A 22,029-nucleotide genomic window follows, 5' to 3' on the forward strand; every position below is an offset into this window, starting at 1 on the left:
TTTCACTTTTTGATTTATTTAATTTATTGCGATGTGAAGTTTATATTTAAAAATAGTAATTTAAGAAAAGAACAAATTATGAAAACAAGGCACACGTGTGTAAATAGACAATTTTATTCTGAACGTGGTTGCACAGGGCCTTGATACAGGTCATAAGGGACAAGGTACTCCCCAACCAATCCTGTGCAAGGTATCCCACAAAGAATTGGGACACAGCTCACACCCAGCCTTTGCCAGCATGCTGCCCTATGCTGGCTGTGACTGTAGTCCTAAACACCTGGAGGGCACCAGGTATGCAAAGGCTGTTCTGACCCCATTTACTTTGCAACTGCCCCTGCCATACGAGTTTGGCTTGCAGGATTTAGTGTGTGTGTTTTTCTAGAACCTGCAGATCTACTAACCGGAGCCAGGTGCGAAAGACATACCGTATTTTTCGCACTATAAGACGCACCTTTCCCTCCTAAAAAGTAAGGGAAAATGTGTGTGCGTCTTATGGAACAAATGCAGGCTGTGCGGCGAAGCCAGAACAGGGAGAGGGAGCACTGCACAGCGCTCTGTCTCGCTGTTCTAGCTTCGGGCTTTGCTGTGCAAAACCTCCGCAGGGTAGCAGGATGCCTTCATCCTGCTGCCCTGCGGAGGCTTCACGGGCTGCCCCAGAAGCCAGAACAGTGAGACGGAGCGCTGCGCAGCACTCTGTCTCGCTGTTCTGGCTTCTGGGGCAGCCCGTGAAGCCTCCGCAGGGCAGCAGGAGCTCTTGTGCGAAGTGGGGGGCTCTGTCCCTTCCCCCACCTTCCAGAGCGCGGCTCTGTCCCTTCCCCCACCTCCCAGAAAAGCCCCCAAGAACCACACTCCCTTTAAAGAGCGCACGGTTCTTGCGGAAGATGGGGGAAGGTACAGAGGGCAGCTTACCCGCACACAGCCTCTTCCAGGCAGGGGGAGCCTTCATCCCGCTGCCCGTGAGAGGCTTCAGCGGCTATCCCAGAAGCCAGATCCCTCTTGCTGTTCTGGCTTCTGGGATTCAGATTTTTTTTTTCTTGCCCCCCCCCAAAAAAAAACTAGGTGCGTCTTATCGTCTGGTGCGTCCTATGGAGCAAAAAATACGGTGCACTTAGAACATAAAACAGCTCACTCATTACCCCCACTGCCCTCCCCGTAGTCCTTGGTCAGATAAGCTCCATCTTGAACTGGCTGAAGCTTGGCAAGGGTGGCGAGGGGTCAGCCACGTTGTAAGGAGTACAGGGGGCATGGGCAGGGACCGCCCCGTGGCCAACAGTGGAGCTGAGCTGCTGCAGCGTCATGAGAAGCTCCTGTTGGAAGCGCTGCTGCTGCTCCTGTTGGCGTTCCAGTCGGCACTGGCGCTCCAGCACCATATGCACAGCCTGCGCAAGCTTCTGGACCTCAGTGTGCACTGTGTCCAGTTTCTCTGCAAGTGGCTGAGGGTTGGCAGCAGGGACCAAGGAGGTAGTCATCTGAGCTCCCCACTGAGGATTCTGATGAACTGGAGGGTAGGTGGGGTTAAATGTACAAGTCTGAGTACTGGCATCTTTAGTCTAGAAAGGGGAGGGGGAATCCAAAAAAGAAGAAGAAATGGCGTGTTAAGTTGTGGGTGAACATATCAGACGACACAGCGATTCTTCAAACAGCTCTTGTTTATTCACAGGCCAGGACAGAACTGAACTGAAGGGCTCAGTCAGCCTGCTTATATAGAGCTCCAGTACCACGTTACTGTAACAACTTTCTAAAACTATCCAATGACTGAATGTCACTTTCGATCCTTCATTTGCATAACTATCTACAGTATCCCCCTGCTGGGCCAGGGTGAGAACTTCAGTACATAACACGGCAGGATCACCAAATAGTTATTCTCTTCTTCAATTAAAGACTCTAGCTCAGGAGTCACAAACATCACAGGTGCCAGGATGCCTCCTCTGGCATTTGCAGCCGGTCTTCATAAATATCCCCTCTGAAATCCACCAAACACCAGGGATTGTTAGCTCTTCCTGCTCAATTCCTGTTTGCACCGTCTCAGCTTCTCCTACTTTGAACATGCCCCCTTAAAACATGTCAATATTTCACTGGGTTGGCATTTTACCCTCTGTTCAGAGGAGGTGCAAAGAGCTTCTCCCTGCGAGTGAGCATGGTGGTGGCTGATGTAGCTGCCTCCCCCACCCTGTTGCAAGGGAAGAGGGAGAGCACGCCCACACCATTTTGTGGCCCTGTCTCTGTCTCTTCCCTTTAAGATGATGTGGCAATTACCCCCATGCCCTCACAGCAGCCATTTTGTGACTGGTGCCCATGGCACTTTCTCAAAATTCCAAGAATTTCCCAAAAGGTCAGTGGCCCCCTGCCCTAACTCTTCTCCAACTGGGTTCTGAAGTTCTTACAGACTCTCTTACCACCTCAATGTGCACAATCCTTCAACGCCCACCCCCCAAAAATGAACCACCTTTTGCTTGGGAGCCTTTTCTCTTTCTGACATGTATCGCTATTAAAGCATGCAAACTCCGCATCACTTACGTCTGCAGAGCAGCCAGAAGATGCCATCGGGACAGGAGTTGTCCCCCTGGAAGGATGGCCAGTTGGCTGCACCCTCACCATGAAGGGCAAACTGGGTGTAGAACCAGATGAATTCTGCCCATTCTGTACATTTGCCTAACGGACAAGGGAGAAGACTCAGTTTCAGCTTAAGAACTGTACTTCCAGAATATGAAAAAAGTGCAGGTGGGAACCTTTCATTCAGTTCAAGGGCCACATTCCGTTCTGGGAGCGAACTACATCCCAGCCACGCAAAAGGCAAGAGGGTCGTCTCCAGTCACTTTCAATATATCTACTCTGAGTAACACTTGGCTAGATACAATGCAGAGGTTTGGCACTCATGCAGCACTTCTATCCATCCTGCATCCACCCTGTGTATATTTTGCTCTAGGAGGCTTGGTCTGGTCAGAATTGAGTATACAACTTCCAAAGTTAACACTAAATACATTATTTCTGAATAAATAAATAAAAATTAAAAATTTGTTCAGTAGCATCTTAGACACCAACTAAGTTTGCTCTGGGTATAAGCTTTCATGTGCATGCATACTTCGACTGCGTCAGACCAACACGGCTACCTACATTATTTCTGGTAAATGAGCCACCATAGCCACTAGAGGGCTGTGAAAATTTGTGTCCTGGGCTTTTTAGACTGGTTGGGTGGCGCTGTTGGTTAAACCACAGAGCCTAGGACTTGCCAATCGAAAGGTCAGTGGTTTGAATCCTCGCGACGGGGTGAGCTCCCATTGCTCGGTCCCTGCTCCTGCCAACTTAGCAGTTCGAAAGCACGTCAAAGTGCAAGTAGATAAATAGGTACCGCTCCGGTGGGAAGGTAAAAGGCGTTTCTGTGCGCTGCTCTGGTTCGCCAGAAGTGGCTTAGTCATGCTGGCCACATGACCCAGAAGCTGTACGCTGGCTCCCTCGGCCAATAAAGCGAGATGAGCGCCGCAACCCCCGAGTCGGCCACAACTGGACCTAATGGTCAGGAGTACCTTTACCTACCCATGCACTATCGGAATCCAAAGGGTTGCATTGGTTCCTACATGTGAAAAGAAATATCATTTCTCATACCCCACTGAAGGACACCAGACCCATCCTTTCTACTGCTCTAGGGGCTGCATGAAACTACTCAAGAATAACATAGGATTCTATTCTGGGCTTCCAATCATGGTCATTTCTGTTTCTTTCTCCCTCCCTCCCTCTCTGTGCCCTTCCCACCTTTTTCTGGAGATGGATGGCCCGGCCTACGATCTTCCTCTTCACAATCAAGGCGGGATTCCGGGCAGGTGGAAGAAAGGCCTTCCCTTTGCCATTCAGATTATGCTGAGGAACTGCAGGTGCAAATGGAGTCAAGCAGCTGGGCGACACAGATGGTTTTGGCCCTGGGCAGTTGTCACCTGGAAGAGAAGAAGAGAAAGAAGTGGAGGTGCCAAAGTGTCATCCCAACAGAGAAAAGCAGGGTAGCAAACCATTATGGTGCCTCCCAGATGTGCTGATGGGGACACATGGCCAGGAACATGTGATACCATTGCTAAACATCTGCACTGGCTGCTCATCTGCTGCCAAGCCAGGATTAGGGTCCTTGTATTGATTTACAAAGCCCTGAACAACTTAGGTCCAGGGTACCTTAGGGACGGCCTGAACCCTTAGATTGATCACTGAGATCATCTGCAGGTGTGTTGATGGCTGTCTCCCAAGTTGGTGAGGCTCATTTGACATCAACACGAAACAGAGCCTTCAGTGTTATTGTCAGTCCAGTGCTATGGAATACTCTGTCCATGGAGAATTGGCAGCTGCCTTCTGTTTCAACCTTTAAACACCTGAAAACTTTTATCTTCCTCCAAGCCTATGCAGACAATTAAGATTGCATCTTCCCATAATTGTTAATTGATTCATTTATTTTTAATGTGTTCCTTAGTGCTGTCAATCACCTTTGAACTCTCCGTCAGTGCTGATTAGCCGATAGGCACTGACAGGAAGCCCCACTTGCAAAGAAATTTGCAGCAAAGTCTGTACCTGCCCCACACGAATGCTCACATATGACAAGTGTGGGGCAAGTGGGAGCAGTTTCTGAGGAACAGCCTCATGGGCCAAATTGGGACATGTGCCAGGATGAATTAGGCCCATGGATTTGGTGTTACCCCATTGCTGCCTTAAGCCCTGGCCATTAAGGGCTTCATAGGTCACACGGCACTCAGAACTAAACTAGAAGCTATTACCCCTTAGAAGTGCTACTAAACCGTCACTCACCCTCCAGCCCAGAAACCCATAGAAAGTGGACCCCTGACAGCCTGCACGTGCAGAGGGTGGTTGCTGTGAGCAAAGGTTGTGGGAGTTTTCTTAAACAGGCCTCAAGCAGAAGCCAGCAGCACATGTGAACAAAGAGGCTGTGCAAAGCTTTACCCATATTCTGGCCCAGCTGAGATCCGCTGGAGAGGCCCTCATGGGAGGCACTCTGCTTCCCAAACGGCCCTCCATCCTTGCTCAAAGAAGTCACGCTAATTATTTTGATGTGCTCCTCGCCATCACAATGGCTGTTACAAGGCGGCACCTCATAGCTTGGGCGAACTCCTGCCACAGAGCCAGCAGCCTCTCTCTGCCCATGGTGCTCAGTCTCGTTTTCCTGCAGTAACTTCCAGAGCTGGTTGTCCTCCCAGCCAGCTTGGTCCACAAGAGTCTTCCTGCTTCCATTCTCAAGAGCAGGTTGCAGAAAAGAGACAGGTGGGGGCTGGCTGGGCTCCACGTTCTTGCGCTTAAGGAACAGGTAGATGGCTTGCGGGGTGACCCGGATGTTGTCCAGCTCCAGCACCTTTTTGATCTTGCGGAAACTCAAGCCGGCTTTGCGCAGCTCCACAATCCGTTTCTTGGCATGGTCATCTAAGCGACCCATGGCGGGGCCAAGGACTTTGGCCTCTTCCTTTAGTCAAATGGACAGTGGCTACATTCCAGAAGAGTACGCCGTTTTCAAGGTAGGGTACATTAACAGCCAACAGAGACCCTGATGTGGACGCTGCTAGATTAGCAAGTCAAACAGGCAAAATGGTGCTGGGGAAACAACCAGTGTTCCTTCCAAGGTCACGATCACTGTTGCACCGTCCTATAGAAAGCCACTGCAAAGGTTAAATCCATTCTGAAATCCAGCAAAGATTACCAGCTCCTGAGCTGGCCAATGGCCTTTTCCATGGAACAAACACTTGTTTATTTTTGGATTTATATCTCCCCTTCAGAAGATGGGCAGGAAGTTAAAAAATATATATCCTTTTTCTGTAGCAAAGGAAGACTCCAGTAACCCTTGGGCGGGAGTTAACAGCATCAGTCTAACCCTGTCCACTCAATGCCCACACAAGAAGAGAAGCCACGCTGGGAAAATCCCTCTCTGATTTCTTGCAGTTTTCTGTTTCTTAAGCAGAACTTTGGGCTGGAAGAGAAAACAAACAAACAAGGATAGAATAAAATTGTTCTCATTAAGACAAGAAGGAGAGAGGGAGAGGGAAAGAGAGAATAGGGCTCTATCTGGTGGCTGCTTCTGAACACCTAGATCTGAACACCATCTGGCTGAGAATTAGGTAGTTTCCTAACTTCAGGTTTCCCCTATGATCACACAAACCAGGATAGCTACCCTGTGGCCTTCCAGGTGGTGTTGGATCACAACTCCCAGCTGTTGGCCATGCTGGTGAAGCCGATAGGAGTTGGGAGCCCAGTGACACTGGTCTTATTGCGTACATTTGTTTCTAACATCTGTTGATTTTAACGATAATTTGGTCATTTTATTATGTCTGCTGTTTTTGTTGCTATTTTATACCATTTTATGGAAAGTACTTAGGGATTTTATTGCAAACTAAGTGAATATAAATGCTGCTAAATAAATAAATGCCTCTGGAGGGCCACACTGTTAGCCAGCCCCACAGCACTTTAACTTGCTTTGTCCTTGGAATTTGTTTAAGTGACAATATTACAGGATAAGCAGTTGTGCACTTATCAAAAGCACTGTGAATTGTTTACAGTAGCAGGGCCTGGGGGCTCAGATGGCAGCAAAGTAAAATCAAGTAAGGTTGACCACCAAGTGGAACAGAGGCATGCTCTGCCCCAGATCTTGACACCCCAGTTTGGGGGACGGGGGACAGGACTTTTCTTAAACTAAGGGCCTCATTTCCATCTGGGCAGGGGCCTCAGAAGTGGGCAGAGCAATGGATGCAGATTTTACCTTTGAAGACTAGACTAGTTTCTACAGCCAGCCCTCCTCTATTTTTCATCCAGCCAACAAGAAGCAGTATCAGAGATTATGGACACATTCCAGCCAGGGGGTTGGGAACCCAAAACACTCCAAGACAGCTAGGAATGAAGTAGGGTTGGTGAGAGGCATGGCCAGAGGAAGGTATATGGGGCCACACAGAGAGGCCTGGAGGGCCACATTTCCCTCATTGCTTAATAACATCCTACACACCATTTCTAGAGCATTTTGTCTACATAGAGTCTTCAGAAACAAAGCCTTGCTTCTATGGTTCTCTGCCCTGTTAGGAGGACATTCAAGGAAATGTGTGAATTGTTACTCATGTTGCCACAACAAGCTTTCAAAGTTAGAGAATGTTTTGAAATTCAAGGAACACACATACACACACACACACACACACACACACACACACACAAACCTAGTGAGCAAAAGGTTTTTTTACAGATGATGCCACAGCAACGATGCACTTTTGTAGGCCAAAAGCCAGGCCTGTACAGACACATTTCAAACAGTACACATTGTACAGAATTCATGGGTTATTTGCCCTAGAAGTGAATTGTGATGTTGCAAGGATCTCTTTTGAACAGATTCACGACAGTGGGAGTATTTCCACAGGATCAGAGTCCACCTAATTATATGTCATTACAACCTTTCAAAGAAGCTTTAACCTAAAGACAATCTAGTTATCCCAAGGAAAGAAAGCAAAATACCATCTGAGCTCTTTGACTTACAATTTAGAGGAGGTACAGCAGTTTTCCCTTTTCAATGAAGGTTTAAGGGTTGAGAGAGAAGTCTAGGGGTTCATAGCTGCCTGGAAGCTTCCGCCTGGGCCAAGGAACTGGATACTGTGTTATTTTAGGTAGACTAAAATCTACAAAGGCCAATACCATTTTCTCCTGTAATAAGCACTAACAATAGATATGTTTCATTATCCAAATGTAATAAATGTCTCCAGCCCAGGGAAAGTAGACTATCAATTTTTGATAGCAGTTAAAACCCTAACCCTGTGGGCATGTCCGGTGATATTTTCTTTTTGGTCCAAAGATGTTATTCTTATCAATTTTGAACTGGCAAAATCCTAGAAATTTGCAGATGTTCATGTACTTTTAAATTATATTTCTATTGTATGCTGCTTAATGGCAGAACAACAATAATAGATTTTACATGTCCTAATGGTCACTAAAAGCCTGGAACAATAAATATGCACCATCTACTGTGCAGTGGTCTGATGACCTTAAAGTCCTTGCAACATTTGAGTGCACTTTTTATGAACACCAACTTCATTTGAAGACATATTAGGACATCTGGATGGCACATATTGATCTATATGTACAAACTAAGATGACTGTATTGATGTTTAAATGTATTATTAATGACAGCTTTTTTCTATTTTCCTTTACACCCTAGATTAGGATGAACAAGCAGCTAAAGCCCTTATAATGTTCAAACCGTTGCCTAGCTAAGTGGAATGTTACCAGGAGACATAATATTCCTTTACTAACTGCAGTGGGTTGGCTTGTTAAACACAGCAGTTAAGATACTACACTAAGAAAACAGAAGATTTTACTGTTAGGCAACACTTCTTAAAGAGTTATACAACATATAAGAAGGTACACTTAGAATCCCTGAAGCTGTCATTTGTTAGGAGTATAACACAATCCTATTTCTCCTAAACTGGCTTCTTGCCCGAGTGTACATAATCATCAGGGATTACAGGTTCTGCTGCATTATTTACCTTGAAAGCTAAGAAAAATCTCTTGAAGGAACTGTATAATCTGTATATCTTCCTATATTTTAATAATCAAGCCTAACTAAAAGGTCACAATGAGGTGCACAAAATATTTTGAGTTCATCAGAGCTCCTCACCAAGCCGAATGTGAAGCAAAATAAATAAAGAGTGGGCAGGAAGAGCTTGTTAGGGTTTTAGGCTGAAATCCTTAAACATGTCTAACCTGGAAGAGGGGCCCATTTAACTCAGAGGGAGTTAAATTTCTGAGTAGACGTACCTAGGATTACATTTACACACTGCCCAGGCTTGCGCTCAGTGGCAGTGGTTTGGCTTCACCCCAGGAGGTGCACTCCATTGTCTTTTGGGACAGATAGATGCCAACAAAAATAAATGTATGTATTCCGTTTTCTACTGCAGCTGGCATGCAAGTTACATAAGTAAGACTGAATGTGTGTGTGCTTTATTTTCCAGCCAGGTGAAAAATTGTGTTATTTCTGTTTCTATTTATACCCCGACATTCAAGTTTGAATCTTTCCAAAAGAGAGCTCTCTTTTATTACTTGGGATTGTAAACTAAGAAGAGTTAACTGCACAATCTTATGCATGCCCAGTCAAAAGTAAACCCCGTCGAGTTCAATGGGGCTTACATCAGGTAAGCAGACAAGAGAATTATAGCCTAAAAGGTTTTGATTAATTCGGGGGAAACTTCCTCGCTCCTTTATAGATGTTTATTGCTAACATTAGCATTGATACCAAAAGGTATTACCCGGGGGTTCCTTTTAGTTTGTTTGGTGATGGACAAAACAACAACAACAACAAAAACCTAGCCGCGATTTCTGCACAATTTAATAACAAACGACGAAAGCAATGAGACAAACCTGCTAAAATACAAAGAGCCCTTCACCAAATCTTGACCGAAGAGGCGATCTCCATGCCAGCCAGGTGTGCAAAGCTATCCTCTGCACGCTTAACCATATGCTACTCCCACGCGGATCTCATTCTCTAAATTGGTGTAAAGTTGCAATCTTCATAGCCTCCTTCTGTTCAAAACTGTTCCGGCTGCTTCATAAAGGATCGCGCTGCTAAGCGGAGAAACGCCGCTCCGCCAACTCAAATGCTCTTTTTGCACCTCTCTAACCCCGAGTGCTTCGGTTCTGCACAGCCTGGACTAAGCAGCAGCAACGCTGCAAACTTACGCCGCCCTTCTCCCCAACTTTGCACAGTCCCGGGGCTGCTGACGAGGCTGCAGCAGCTGTTCGAAAAGCTCCAGCCTTCTTTGTTTGATTGGGGAAAAGCCAAACTTCGCAAAGCCTGCTGGGAACAAGGTTTGTGTACTTTAGAGGGAGGAGGAGCTCCTCTGTAACCCTTTCAGGGAAAGGGGTCAAGGGGAGAAGCAGCTTAACCCTTGCAGGAGCAGAGCCGCCTTCCTTCAAGGTTTATGTAGGATAAACGTTTGCTAATGTTTGTTTGTTTAGGCAAGTCTACCCAGACATTTTCCCAGTAGTGATGTATGGAAGTGAGAGCTGGACCATAAAGGCAGCTGATCGCCGAAGAATTGATGCTTTTGAATTATGGTGTTGGTGGAGATTCTTGAGAGTCCCATGAACTGCAAGAAGATCAAACCTCTCCATTCTGAAGGAAATCAGCCCTGAGTGCTCACTGGAAGGACAGATCGTGAAGCTAAGGCTACAATACTTTGGCCACCTCATGAGAAGAGAAGACTCCCTGGAAAAGACCCTGATGTTGGGAAAGATGGAGGGCACAAGGAGAAGGGGGGGCGACAGAGGATGAGATGGTTGGACAGTGTTCTCGAAGCTACCAGCATGAGTTTGACCAAACTGCGGGAGGCAGTGGAAGACAGGAGTGCCTGGCGTGCTCTGGTCCATGGGGTCACGAAGAGTCAGACACGACTAAACAACAACAGCCCAGAAATAATTTTATTGCTCTATTATTATACAGTTATTATTATTATTTAAAATTACATCCTGCCCTTCCTTCCCAAAGAGCCCAGGGAAGGAAATAGGTGCTCAGTTTAAAAGCTGAACCAGGTGTGGATCACCTTTGACCCTCCAGGTGCTGATCAACTACAACTCCCATCAGTGCCAGCAGGCATGGCCCATGGCCAAGGACGATGGGAGTTGTAGTTCAGCAACATCGGGGGGGGGGCAAAGGTTCCTCACACCCGTTGCATGTGCCTGAGCTTTCTGTAGAAACCTCTGTAGATCCTCATAGATACAGGATCATGGTTTCAGAGGGAGAAGTTTGTGTACAGTGAGAAGGGAGTAACACTGTGAGGGGGGGAGTGGTTGTCATAAACAATGATAAAAGTTTAGTAAAGTGGGAGTAGTAGGACACAGAGGGAAATGGCACTTTTACATTTGAGTAAAGCAGGGATGGAAAGATACTGAGAACAAGAGTGTTGATTTTAAACAATGGCAGATGTTTCAATAGAGCGAGTAGGGGGCACCACTGTAGGGGGTGTGTGTGTGTGGCAGTTTAAAACAAAATTAAAGTACAGTACATTGGCTATGATAGAATGCTTCCTTCAAACCTATTTTCAGCTGGTGGAGGTACCCTATGGGCACAAATGTGCCTGCAGCTGAGACATTGGTGACCTTTAAAGTGATTATAACATTTTACATTTAATAAATAAATAAGGTCGGTTCCAAACGAATTAGCTGAACTTGGGTCCCACTGAAATTTGTCAAACAAGTTCGTCATGATTTAACTCAATTCCCACTGAAATCTATGGGAATTTAGACTGCAATGAGGTGTGTGATGGTTGCTTTGTTTTATAGCTGGTAAGTAGGTTTGGTTTGTTGTACTGGACATTAGTCATGTCATGTCATTAAATTGTAACATATTCACAGGTAGCTGTGTTGGTTAGCTACCTATAAAGGGGGGGAAACCCCGAAATAACAGTGGTGTAATAACTTTTTTGGAACAAACTAAAAGTCACAAATAAGATTTTTGACTAATTCTCAGACATGTGTGCTATGCCAGAAAAAACGTAGAATCCACATGTAACAAAATACATAAATAGGTTTTAAGCAAAGACACAAAATAAAAATGTGTCTATCTGTACAATCTGCCAACTAAAGATAGCATTTCATGTATTTTATGAAGTTGACCCTACTCCATGAAAGCTCACACCAGAGTAAACACTGTTTGCCACATGCCTCTTTTATTCTGCTGTTTTAATCCCTGCCTGCTTGCCATACAGCTGCTTATTGATTACATTTTATCCTAACCTTCCCCCAAGGAATGCAGGACATTTATGAAGTGTCCTATTTTATCCATGCAACAGCCTTGTGTGGTAGGTTAGATGCTGCCTACCGAACCTCACAGGGTTGTTGCAAGGATAAAATTAGTAAGGGGGAAGAACAACGCATGCCACCTTGAGCTCCTTGAAGGAAGAATAACAACATTAAAGGGATCTGGGCAGGCTCTAAGCATTCTCCCTTAGCCTCCCGTCCCAGGGGTCTCAGCAGGCCTTCCCACTGAGTTTATTAAAATGTTTAATATCCAGCGAACCGGACTCCTTGGCAGGTTTTGAATAAACATTCACAATTTTTTTTATTGATAATAATCAGCTAAACAGTTTGAGGATCTATACAACTTTGTAACATGCAGAAAACAGCATTAGAGAAACCAAAGACTGGAACTGAGGGAAATCGGGGTGGGTGGGGTGGGGGTGGGGTTCTGTGTGGGAGGGGGGAGGGAGGAAAAAAGGGGGGAATAAGGATGATATTTTTGGATACTATGTCTTGTTATAATTTTGAATTAAAAAAATTAAAAAAAATGTTTAATGTCCAAAGTGCTAGGCGCTTGGGAAAAAATCCTGCATGAGCCAATAATCCTTTCAACTCCCATTTCCCCTTTCCGTTATCATGTTTTAAGAACAGATAAGTGGGTTGTTGTTGGATTCTCCCCACCCTCCTAAAAAACCTTCTTTTTTATCTCCATGGGGCCTTAAATTACCACAACAAAAAGGGTCGATCTGCCCCTTTAAGTGGGGACGGTAACCATGGAGATAAATGGCTACCCCGCCTCTCCTCTCCGCGCTTCCTTTCATTCGGTGACGCTATCAGCGCGCGCCGCCTAGCGGCTCTTTGCCGCTGTGTGGAAGGCGGCAATCCGTACGTCACCGCGAGCGCGACGAGGGAGCGACGGTCGGGCTCTGAGGATGTAAGTAGAGGGGAGAGGCGGTAATCCGCCGCCATCTGCCCCGGTCCGGTTGCAGTTAGCCGTGACTGCGCCCGAGTGTGGCAAGAAAAGGTTCCCGGACGCTGGGGGTGGGTCTGTGAGGGAGGTCGGCCCCGCGGATGAGCTCGAGGAGCGGGGAGGCCTTGGCTGGAGGGGAGAGTTTGGGAGCCCTTAGAGGCGCTGTGTGGGGTCGGTTGACTGAAGCGGCAGAGCCGATTTGCTCCGCCCCTTCCCGTTTCCCTCTTTCTCCGTGTCGGGCGAGGAAAATTCGTCTCGCCAGCTAGGCCCCGTTGAGGAGGGGGTTCGTTTCTCTTCCCTCCCCGCCCTTCTCCCTTGAGGGGTCTCCCAAACTTCCTGGAGCCCACTCTGAAAGTCTCCTTCAATCCCCCTTATTTGCCTGACCAGTACTGTGCACATTATATTGATCGTGTTATCTACTTTATGTTGGAAAAGACAATCCCTTATCCAAGGAAATACAGGATGGAGTTTATGGTTCTTTTCTCCCTATCCCCGTTTTAACCTCATAACAGCCCTGTGAGATAGGCCTGTTGTGATCCCTCAGACTAGCCAAGGCCACTCCGTTGAGCTTTGTGACTGACCAGGGATTTAACCCTCTTGCTTCTGTAATGCTAAGTGTTGCACCACACTGGCCCCATTGGTTACCTCTTAAACCTTGGCTTCCAGCGTGGGGATTCATTCAGTGGATTCTCAGATATGGCTTTATGTTGCAGCACTGTGGTTGTACGATTCTTACTTTTAGATGTAACCTGTTGTCCATTCAGCCAGCTTGCAGAGCTAGTACAGGATATAGCTTGTACCTGGGAAGCTCAAGTTCAAATCTCTGGTCCCTCTTGGTCTTAGTCTTAGAGGGACTTCTTGGGATGGTGGTAGTGAAGAGCAGTAGTGTGGCAGGTGCTATTATAATTCACTTAATATTTCTTTATCAGTAGCAAAGAAATTGCCTTTCAATAATATCAGTGATTACTTAGACAAATATGCAAGTCCACTGATATGTTAAAAACACTAAGACTAAAAACATTCACTTGATTATGTACCAAGTGGCTTTTCACCACAGTGAAGTAAATGTACTGTATTGCTCAAACACAGTAAGGTATACAGGTAGCCATTCTGCTAGCTTTGTGAACATGCTGATAAGAGAGTTTGCAAAGTCAGTGATTCCCACAGAAAGACCTCTAGGCACTATTGAAGTTTGTACACAATATTGTTTCTTTTTAGGCAGTACTGGTAAGCTTGGCTTGGTGTTCCTGGTCTTAAAGCACTGAGGATGTGATATACAGCAGACACAGTTCTCTTTTACTGAGGGTTCACTGATTTCTCTTAACCACCAAGTTAATTCAAGACCTCATTTAACCTGAACAGGTTCTTTCAAATTGTTTTTGTACCACTTAGAGAGTGGGTCATGAAGTGTGGATATAGAGGAATAATACCTTTAATCCCATTTAATTTCTTTGTTGATGAAAACATCTGCTGGAGTACGTCCTACTGCTTCTTCCGAAAATGCTCCTGACTGCTACATAACACAGGGCTACATTCAGCCTTGTCAAAGCAGAATGGCTAAGAAATCTGGGATATCCAGACACAGGTTTTCTGAACTTGAGTTCTTCCCTAGGGCAGGGAATATCATTACACACCTATGTTTCTACAATAGCTGTGAGTGACACAAAAGCAAGAGCTGCCTTCTTGAATGCAGAAATACTTAACCAGAGCTTCAAGTGAAAAGCTAAGCTTGTGGGAATAGTCTTCTGCTTTAGCAGAAGCAGAGTGGTATAACAGTATGTGCTTTCCCTTATGTTTGAACTGCTTCAGGCACTTGCAATTTAAGTTACAGACACCAGTAGAGTAATGGCCTGTTGGAGCTTACTTTGGACCTTCCCAAAGGGTTATTTGCATAAGCACATTATACACAGTTTGTGTGTATAATGTGCCTGAGAGAAGTCTCAGCACATGAAAATGCATCTTTAATTTTAATCCAGGTTGCCCTCCATAAAGTAATAGTTCCAAGTGTTAATCTTAACGATGACAAAACATATTTGTCCTTCGTACGTCAAATGTACATCAAAGCAACCTTGCTCTCTCAGTGCCTGTTGAGTTACTTGAGCATAGCAGTGTACAGGAATTGAACTACAAGGATGAAAACCTTTGTTTTCAGAGTTTCCACCCATTTCCCATAGGTTGCCCTGATGCTGGTTCGCTAGAGAAAAATACATACACTTAATCTGAAATGTACAGTACCCTGTACTCTACCATTCTAAAATAGTCATTGTTTTTAATGTATGACTTTAAAACACCCTGGGTTCTATACTAAGGGGTAGAATTAAAGTACTTTAAATAAGCCATAGCTACTCTCAGACTACAGAGACACTCTTGAGCCCACAATGTGTGTAACCCAGGAGAAGGCAATCTAAGGCCCATGGGCTGGATGCGGCCCATCGCCTTCTCAATCCGGCCCACGGATGGTCCAGGAATCAGTGTGTTTCTACGTCAGTAGAATGTGTCCTTTTATTTAAAATGCATCTCTGGGTTATTTGTGGGGCATACGAATTCGTTCATCCCCCCCCCCCCAAAATATATATAGTCCGGCCCGCCATATGGTCTGAGGGACAGTGGACCAGCCCAGGGCTGAAAAAGGTTGCTGACCCCTGGTGTAACCCATAAGGACTTGCTGTAGCTTATCTGGAATAGCCAGCAGCATTTCCAACTGAGGTTCTTTTATACCACAGAGGGGAAATGGTGGCCCTCCAAATTTTGTTGGTTTGCCAACTCCCATCACCCCGACCATTGGCTATTCTGGCTGGGGCTGATGGGAGTTGGAGTCCAAGAACATCTGGAAGACCACAGGTTTTACCACCCCTGTTGTGTGATCTGAGGATAGGGTTTTGCGCTGTGCTTCTGCTCTGTTACATTTAATAGTCTCTGGGAGTGACCCTGGAGCTGAAATTGCAGACTTAACTGCAGCACTCTGTATCAATACAAAATAAAGCTTAGCAGTAGTAATGAGAAACTGCATTAAGAATTTAGGAAGAGCAGTAGAAATTCTTATAAACAATTAAAATCTACTATAGTTTTTCTGGGACTTAAAAATGCTTTCTTGCTACTACTGTACCACAATGTCCTGTTGAGGTACCTTGCTTTCTATTGCAGAGGTAGCTGACGTGGTATTCTCCAGATGTTGCCGGACTGTAACTCCAATCATCCATGAGAGTTGGCTGTGATGACAGGCTGATGGGAGTTGGAGTTCAATTCATACGGAGGGCACCATGTTGGCTACCACTGTCCTGTTGTAATGCTGCATATCTTAAGGAAAAGTACTAAGAAATTCAGACTGAAAAACTCTGTGTGCTTTGCTGTGTGTTCTTCCTCCTTTTGAAGGGTGATTAGAAAGAAAATTCAAATGCTCTGTGTAAACACACTCTTAAGTTGTTCAGCAGATGCTATTTTCAAATGGGTAATAACAAGCCACACAGAAGTGTGTGAACTATAATGCTTTGCATGAAGCTTGTGCCTTTTCTTGTGAAGTGGGTTTTCTTTTCCTCTGCCTATATGTTAACTGTCTCATATCCCTTTTATCTTGTCACTAGGCTGCTCTTTGGAGTTTATTGCATTCGCTTAGGGATCGTTTCTCAGAATCAAGGAGTTAGAAGTAAGCTTTCAGATAAGTGAGCCCCCCCAAAAAAGTGCCGCTTTTGGACTCGGAAGGGGAAAATGGAGCTGTCAGGAATGAAAAAGAAGAGTTTGCTAGGAATCAAAGAAAATAATAAAAAGTCCAGCACTAGGTAATAATTGTCTGAATGTTCAAGGCCTCACCCCTCTTGGGGGATCTGTGCAGACTCCTAGGGATTTCCCATCAAGCATGAGGAATTAGAAATGCATCTTCCCTCCTTTTCATAATCTCCATATATTCCACACCATTGGCTTTCTTTCATGAAGCCGCTCCATAGTGTAAACACTGGGGATTTGTCTCTTAGCATCTTTGTAGCAGTGACATTTCTTGCTTTTGTCGCAACCGAAATTGCGGGATTGGAAATTAAGTTTCTGAACCTTCGTTCATTAAAGGGCTCCCTCTCCTACCAAGCGCAAGGACCGTACAGAAGAAAAGTCCAAGGACAGGTCCAAAGACAAGCCAGCTACAAAGGAGTCAAGCGAAAAGGATCGTGGGCGCGACAAAACTCGCAAGAGGCGCAGCGCCTCCAGTGGTAGTAGCAGCACCAGGTAAGCAGAGTCAGGAATTCTTGGGTTTCTGAAGGCCGTTTCAAGGACCAGGCCTTCCCAAGGATTCTTAATCGGCAGTTAAAAAATGATGCCGCCATGCTCAGACACAGGAAACCTTTTAACTCTTCAGTTGTTGGATACAGGGGTGGAGTTGTGGTGGCTGTCTCCACCATGCCCTACTTGTGAGATTCCCAGGAATGTAGGGCAGTTAAGCTTGAGAAGTTAAAATACGCCCCTTGATGTGAACCAGCAGGTCGGTTGAGTGAAGTTGAGTGAAGCAGTAATGCTAAACACATACTTGACTTCAGGTCCTCTTCTCTGATTGAGATATTGGGGGTTTGTGTGTGGTTTCGCACAGGAGGTCTGTTTGCACCCTAATGATCTGTTTGGAGGGGAGGCCCTTCTTGGTGTTCATCTTTAGAAGATGTGTGTCCTGCATTTACAAAGGGGTGTGTGTGTGTGTTATGGGCACTTCAGCTGTGGAACACCCTCCAAAGGGAGGTAATTTCAGAGACTGTTAAAAGATTTTTCTTTGCCTGAGCATTTTAGATGGTGGCATTTTTAGTGGGTTGAATGGTTTTTCTCATTCTTCATTAAATTGGTTTTATAAGGTATTTGTAATTTGAGGTGACTTTTGTATATTGCTCTAAAATCTGTTTTTCGACAAAGGACCATTTGTACAATAAGTGACATGATTTAGAAAGAGCATCACCTCTGCATTGGGAGGTGGCCAGGTTTGGGTTGGAACTGCAAAAGACAATGGTGTGTTCTTTCCAACACCTTCAAAAGTTATTGGGGGTTATCGGGAGAACACCCTTGCTGCCATTAGTCTCTTGCATGACACCTTCTCTGCCAGGTCTCGCTCCAGTTCCACATCCAGTTCTGGTTCTAGCTCCAGCACCGGCTCCAGCAGTGGCTCCAGCTCCTCCTCCGCGTCAAGCCGCTCTGGGAGTTCAAGCACATCCCGCAGTTCCAGCTCCAGCAGCTCATCGGGTTCTCCAAGCCCATCTCGACATCGGCATGACAACAGGAGGCGTTCCCGTTCAAAGTGAGTCTAGATTACCGGAGGCTACTGGCTATTTTATTTCCATTGGCCTTGATGAGTGCTTCCTGTAAGACAAGGGTGGGGAACACTTTTCAGCTCAAAGCCCATGTTTCTTTCTTGGGGAGGGGCACATGCTAGCAGTGGGCCAGAGGCAGAAGTGGGTAAAATAGCAGATTGGCCAGTTCTTTGCCTTTTGAATCTCATCTTTGGGAACCTGTGTTTTATGAAAAGGATGATTCTAAATTTCAAACTTGGTGGATAGTATCAAATAAAGGTCCCTCCAAGCCCTACTGAATTTAAGTTAAGCCTCAATAGTTACTCACTTTTAGCATAATTATTTCTTGCAAACTATAAATGGCCTGTAGTTGTTGCACCAGCCACTTTTTTTTTTTAAAAAAAAAACAAATTTAGCAAGGAATACAGAATAAGATCATTGCTGGGTTTTTTTGTCATGCTGCATGATAGGAGTTAATGAAGAGCTTGAGTTGCAGATCCATACGTTTAAATTTTTGTTTGACACTTTTTGTTTATTTCCACAAGGTCTAAACCGCCTAAGAGAGATGAAAAGGAACGGAAGAGAAGGAGTCCATCACCCAAACCTACCAAAGTACATGTTGGGAGACTCACCAGAAATGTGACGAAGGTAACAGATGCCTGTTGTTCACTCATACCCAGAAAGAAGTAAAAAAGGCCAAAGAGGGTAGGGAAACAAAAGTCCCCCAGAACCAATGGTCTGACTCAGTATAAGACAGCTTCCTGTAAGTCCATATTGAATATGAATGCTGGGAATGCTGTTGACCAAGGGTCCCTCCCAGTATTGATACACTAGATCTCTATAGGGGAGAGTGCTGTTGTGCTCAGGCCCTGCTTGCAAGAGCCTTGACCCCTGTGAGAACGGTGTGCTAGATGGGCCACTGGCTTGGTCCAGCAGGCTCTTCTTATTCTCCTATAGATATAGCTGAGTAAAGTTCAGGTAACCTGGGAAGCAAAACTGTTGAAGCGTTTCAATATGTAATTGAATGGTCTTCACTCTTTTTGTTCAAATCCAGTTAAAGGTGGGTGGGTGGGTAGGTGTTGCTGCTGCTGCTGCTGCTTCCGCCGCTGCCCATTCAGTGTTTTGTTGTTATGAAGATGGAAGGTAATGAACATTTGCCATGAGCGTTAAGGAGCTTGCTTTTCCTCTTCCAGGACCACATAATGGAAATATTTTCCACTTATGGAAAGATCAAAATGATCGATATGCCAGTCGACAGACTCAACCCACACCTCTCAAAGGGTTATGCATATGTAGAATTTGAGAATCCAGATGATGCTGAGAAGGCACTGAAGCACATGGATGGAGGTGGGTTTCAGAAGCTGGTTGCATTGTTAAGAGATTTGACTCCTACATGACTGAAAAATCTGTAATTTGAGATGATCCCCCCATTAAAGCAAGGGTTGCAGATTTCCCAAAAGTGATATAGGTTCTACCAGCTAGGAGGGCTCTTTGCAGAGCACACCTGAACAAAATAAGGCTCTAGATTCTTCCAAGTTTTACTCTTATAATAATACAAATATATCATTTTACCTGTATGACTTCTTTTTAAAAAATCAACCTTGTCTGCCAGGAATATGGGCTGGTGGGACCTCTGCAACCACATCATGTTGGTTTCTGGCCCAAAGTGAGAAGGGTGGATCATCCTGATGAAAATGGCCCCCAAGGTAAACTGCATTCTCCAGAAAGGCAATGAATCTGTGGGCATGAGCAAAGACCTTGGAATAAGTTGGCAGCAATTATTCATAAAGAAAGCAGAGGCTTGTCCCAGGAAAAACTTGCAGTCCCATGTTAGACATTTAAAAATTTATAGTATAGGTCAGAGGTTACGTATCTCTTTTTTTCTTGGGGGGCTAATGACCCACAGAGGGAATCATTCAGGGAACTGGGCCTGATTGTAATAGGTAAGCAAAGTGGTGTTTGTGGTTCCCCAACTTTTTTTGGTATCTCCCTGCATGTATGTTTTACCTGTGTATCTCTCTCTAGGTTCCCTGCTCCCCTACACCACTGCCATAGTTTGACCTTCCCTAGTGAGCAAGAAGGCATTGGCTGCAGGGAGCCTTTGCGTCAATCCCTCACCCTGCTGAAACAAATCAACTTTCTGCTTCTGTGATCTTTAAATAGGGCAGATTGATGGTCAGGAAATCACTGCCACGGCTGTCCTGACTCCTCGGCCCAGGATGCCTCTCAGGCGTTTCTCCCCTCCGCGGAGGATGTTGCCGCCACCGCCCATGTGGCGTCGTTCTCCACCTCGCATGAGGAGAAGGTAGGTTGCCTTTGTGGAGCTGGGTAAGCTGGAGGGGCTTAGCTGTTCACAGCTGGTAGGCGCTCTGCCCAGGGAGGCAAACTAAAAAGAAGACACCTGCGGACTCAGATGAGTCACATCAAGGATGGGCAGTGAGTTACTTCCTGCACTACAGCTGATGGTGAACAAAGACTGTCCCTACACAAAGTAATTGAAGGATAGGCGCCCCCTTCCAGAGCATTAGCATCAGTTTGTTTGTATGCCACAATAGTGCTCAAAGTGACAGCATACTAAATGTACATTAATAAATCCAGCCATTTTATTTTTAAAATTACATTAAGAAATACATTAGGGGAAGGCAGGTGGAAGTACTTGCGCCATAATAGTTCCAGCATTCTCTCCCCTATAGACCCTTCTCAAGTGCTCAGGGGGCATGTGTCTAAAATCTCACAACTCATTCTAAGTTTGAACATATGCCTTATATGTTTAAGTCGAGACTGATGGAATATTTTTATTGTTAATATAAACTGATGATGTGTATTTGCAAAAATAAAACACTGTCATTAGGAACTAAGAAAATATTTATTTTATTTAGTTATTATTATACAGTTGCTATATTGCTTTCTGCATTTGCAAAATGTTATCATGCTGAACTGCCTTGACCCTTTAGGATATAAGAACTACTCTTGAATGCTGTCGAATAAAAAGGGACTAGATAAGTGTGGATTACTTTCCATTACCATCCATTCTCCTAACTGAAGCTCTGCTCTCTTCCTCGCAACTATATTCCCTTTCAGGTCCAGGTCTCCCAGGCGCAGATCCCCAGTTCGCAGACGGTCACGATCCAGATCTCCAGGTCGCAGGCGTCATCGCAGCCGATCCAGTTCCAACTCCTCCCGATAAAATGTGGGACTTGGCAGCTCCTTGTATTTTTTTTTTGTTTTTTTTAAAAACTTAAAAGTGCATTCAGTTTAAAAATTGTACCTTTTAAAAATAAAAGAGGAATGAAAATAAAACGAAGGGAAAGCTGAGAAACTGAAACCTAGCCTAGTGTCTTGGGCCCAGCAGGGTGAACTGTGGACTTTTGTTGGACTTAAAGTCCTTTTTAAAGGGAGCTTTGGTTTGCAAGTTCTCAACAAGAAACATTGTTCTTTAGACATGATACTGTCTTCTTAAGTCCAGTGAAGTCTCGTTTTTAGGATATGTCAAAAATAAATTTATACTGTTGGAAGAAAGAAATGGCAGGTTGCAAGAAAACCCTCAGCAAATTTAGATATGGACTGGTTCCTCTCTCCCCACTGCCACCCTCAGCTCTTAGGGATGTTGGCACACAGAAAAATTGTTCATGTTCCTTGCTGCTGGTGCATTTAACCAGCCTAAGAACTGGGGGACTAGGACTAGTGTTCCTTTTAAGGCACCCCTCCCTTTACTAAAATGTTTTCGGTGCATTGTTCACATGCCCTGTCCTTCCCAAGACCGATGTAAATGCTTTCGCTTTTAGAATATGTGAAACAAATAGGCAGAAAATCTGTTTCTCTTGCCACCTTCCTCCTGGGGTGGAAGGTGATGTGTCTGAGACCAATTGGGATAACTAGTGTTCAGTTTGCAAAAGGCCAAGAGATTTGCAACCTATTGTACAGTCATTACTATAAAGTTTGATTTTTGTATACCTTTAGCATCTTGTAGTCATGTTGTTGGTACTTGTGTGGAATGGCAAGACTGAATAAACCAATAAGGTTTGGAATAAATGTGTATGGATTCTTTTGTAGTTGAGAAAT

The 22,029-nt window shown here is 45.1% G+C and overlaps 2 protein-coding genes across 14 annotated transcripts; one reads left to right on the top strand and one right to left on the bottom strand.

The window, feature by feature from the left end:
• Positions 1–96: 96 nt before the first annotated feature.
• LOC310749085 (uncharacterized protein) lies at positions 97–9,792 on the bottom strand. Of its 9 annotated transcripts, none has more exons than XR_014541476.1 (7): positions 9,693–9,783; positions 9,370–9,645; positions 4,783–5,950; positions 3,751–3,929; positions 2,518–2,652; positions 802–1,550; positions 97–508 (listed from the first exon to the last, which is right to left on the bottom strand). XR_014541476.1 is itself a non-coding variant. In XM_083585498.1 (7 exons), exons 4-7 carry the CDS (start codon positions 5,420–5,422, stop codon positions 1,164–1,166), a joined length of 1,188 nt encoding a protein of 395 aa, XP_083441624.1. In that variant the 5' UTR covers positions 5,423–5,950; positions 6,737–6,864; positions 7,495–7,588; positions 9,370–9,792; the 3' UTR covers positions 1,057–1,163. The 9 variants fall into 9 exon arrangements, 8 of the variants coding, with proteins under 8 accessions (XP_083441624.1, XP_083441623.1, XP_083441622.1 ...); XM_083585498.1 differs by lacking the exon at positions 97–508 and adding exons at positions 6,737–6,864; positions 7,495–7,588 and having other exon boundaries at positions 1,057–1,550; positions 4,936–5,950; positions 9,370–9,792; XM_083585497.1 differs by lacking the exon at positions 97–508 and adding exons at positions 6,737–6,864; positions 7,495–7,659 and having other exon boundaries at positions 1,057–1,550; positions 4,936–5,950; positions 9,370–9,792.
• A 2,763-nt stretch (positions 9,793–12,555) lies between these two features.
• On the top strand, positions 12,556–21,999 carry RNPS1 (RNA binding protein with serine rich domain 1). Of its 5 annotated transcripts, none has more exons than XM_083585379.1 (8): positions 12,563–12,679; positions 16,297–16,491; positions 16,772–16,927; positions 17,820–17,975; positions 18,513–18,615; positions 19,161–19,314; positions 20,131–20,272; positions 21,049–21,999. In XM_083585379.1, the coding sequence occupies exons 2-8, from the start codon at positions 16,421–16,423 to the stop codon at positions 21,152–21,154; spliced, it is 888 nt and encodes a 295-aa protein (XP_083441505.1). In that variant the 5' UTR covers positions 12,563–12,679; positions 16,297–16,420; the 3' UTR covers positions 21,155–21,999. The 5 variants fall into 5 exon arrangements, with proteins under 5 accessions (XP_083441507.1, XP_083441508.1, XP_083441505.1 ...); XM_083585378.1 differs by having other exon boundaries at positions 12,564–12,679; positions 17,784–17,975; XM_083585380.1 differs by lacking the exon at positions 12,563–12,679 and adding an exon at positions 12,691–12,769.
• Positions 22,000–22,029: the final 30 nt, after the last annotated feature.

This window comes from Podarcis filfolensis (assembly GCF_964270895.1).
Source record: "Podarcis filfolensis genome assembly, chromosome: 14".
Lineage (NCBI taxonomy): Eukaryota > Metazoa > Chordata > Lepidosauria > Squamata > Lacertidae > Podarcis > Podarcis filfolensis.

What these genes read in the sequence shown, in the direction of transcription:
- RNPS1 (XM_083585378.1), top strand. Translation starts at nt 16,421, where the DNA reads ATGGAGCTGTCAGGAATGAAAAAGAAGAGTTTGCTAGGAATCAAAGAA. An exon ending in AGTGGTAGTAGCAGCACCAG is followed by an intron (nt 16,928 to 17,783) that starts GTAAGCAGAGTC and finishes CTTCTCTGCCAG; the next exon opens with GTCTCGCTCCAGTTCCACAT. An exon ending in AGGAGGCGTTCCCGTTCAAA is followed by an intron (nt 17,976 to 18,512) that starts GTGAGTCTAGAT and finishes TATTTCCACAAG; the next exon opens with GTCTAAACCGCCTAAGAGAG.
- LOC310749085 (XM_083585495.1), bottom strand. Translation starts at nt 5,422, where the DNA reads ATGGGTCGCTTAGATGACCATGCCAAGAAACGGATTGTGGAGCTGCGC. An exon ending in TCAGCTGGGCCAGAATATGG is followed by an intron (nt 3,930 to 4,935) that starts GTAAAGCTTTGC and finishes CTTCTCTTCCAG; the next exon opens with GTGACAACTGCCCAGGGCCA. An exon ending in CTTCTGGCTGCTCTGCAGAC is followed by an intron (nt 1,551 to 2,517) that starts GTAAGTGATGCG and finishes TCCCCTTTCTAG; the next exon opens with ACTAAAGATGCCAGTACTCA.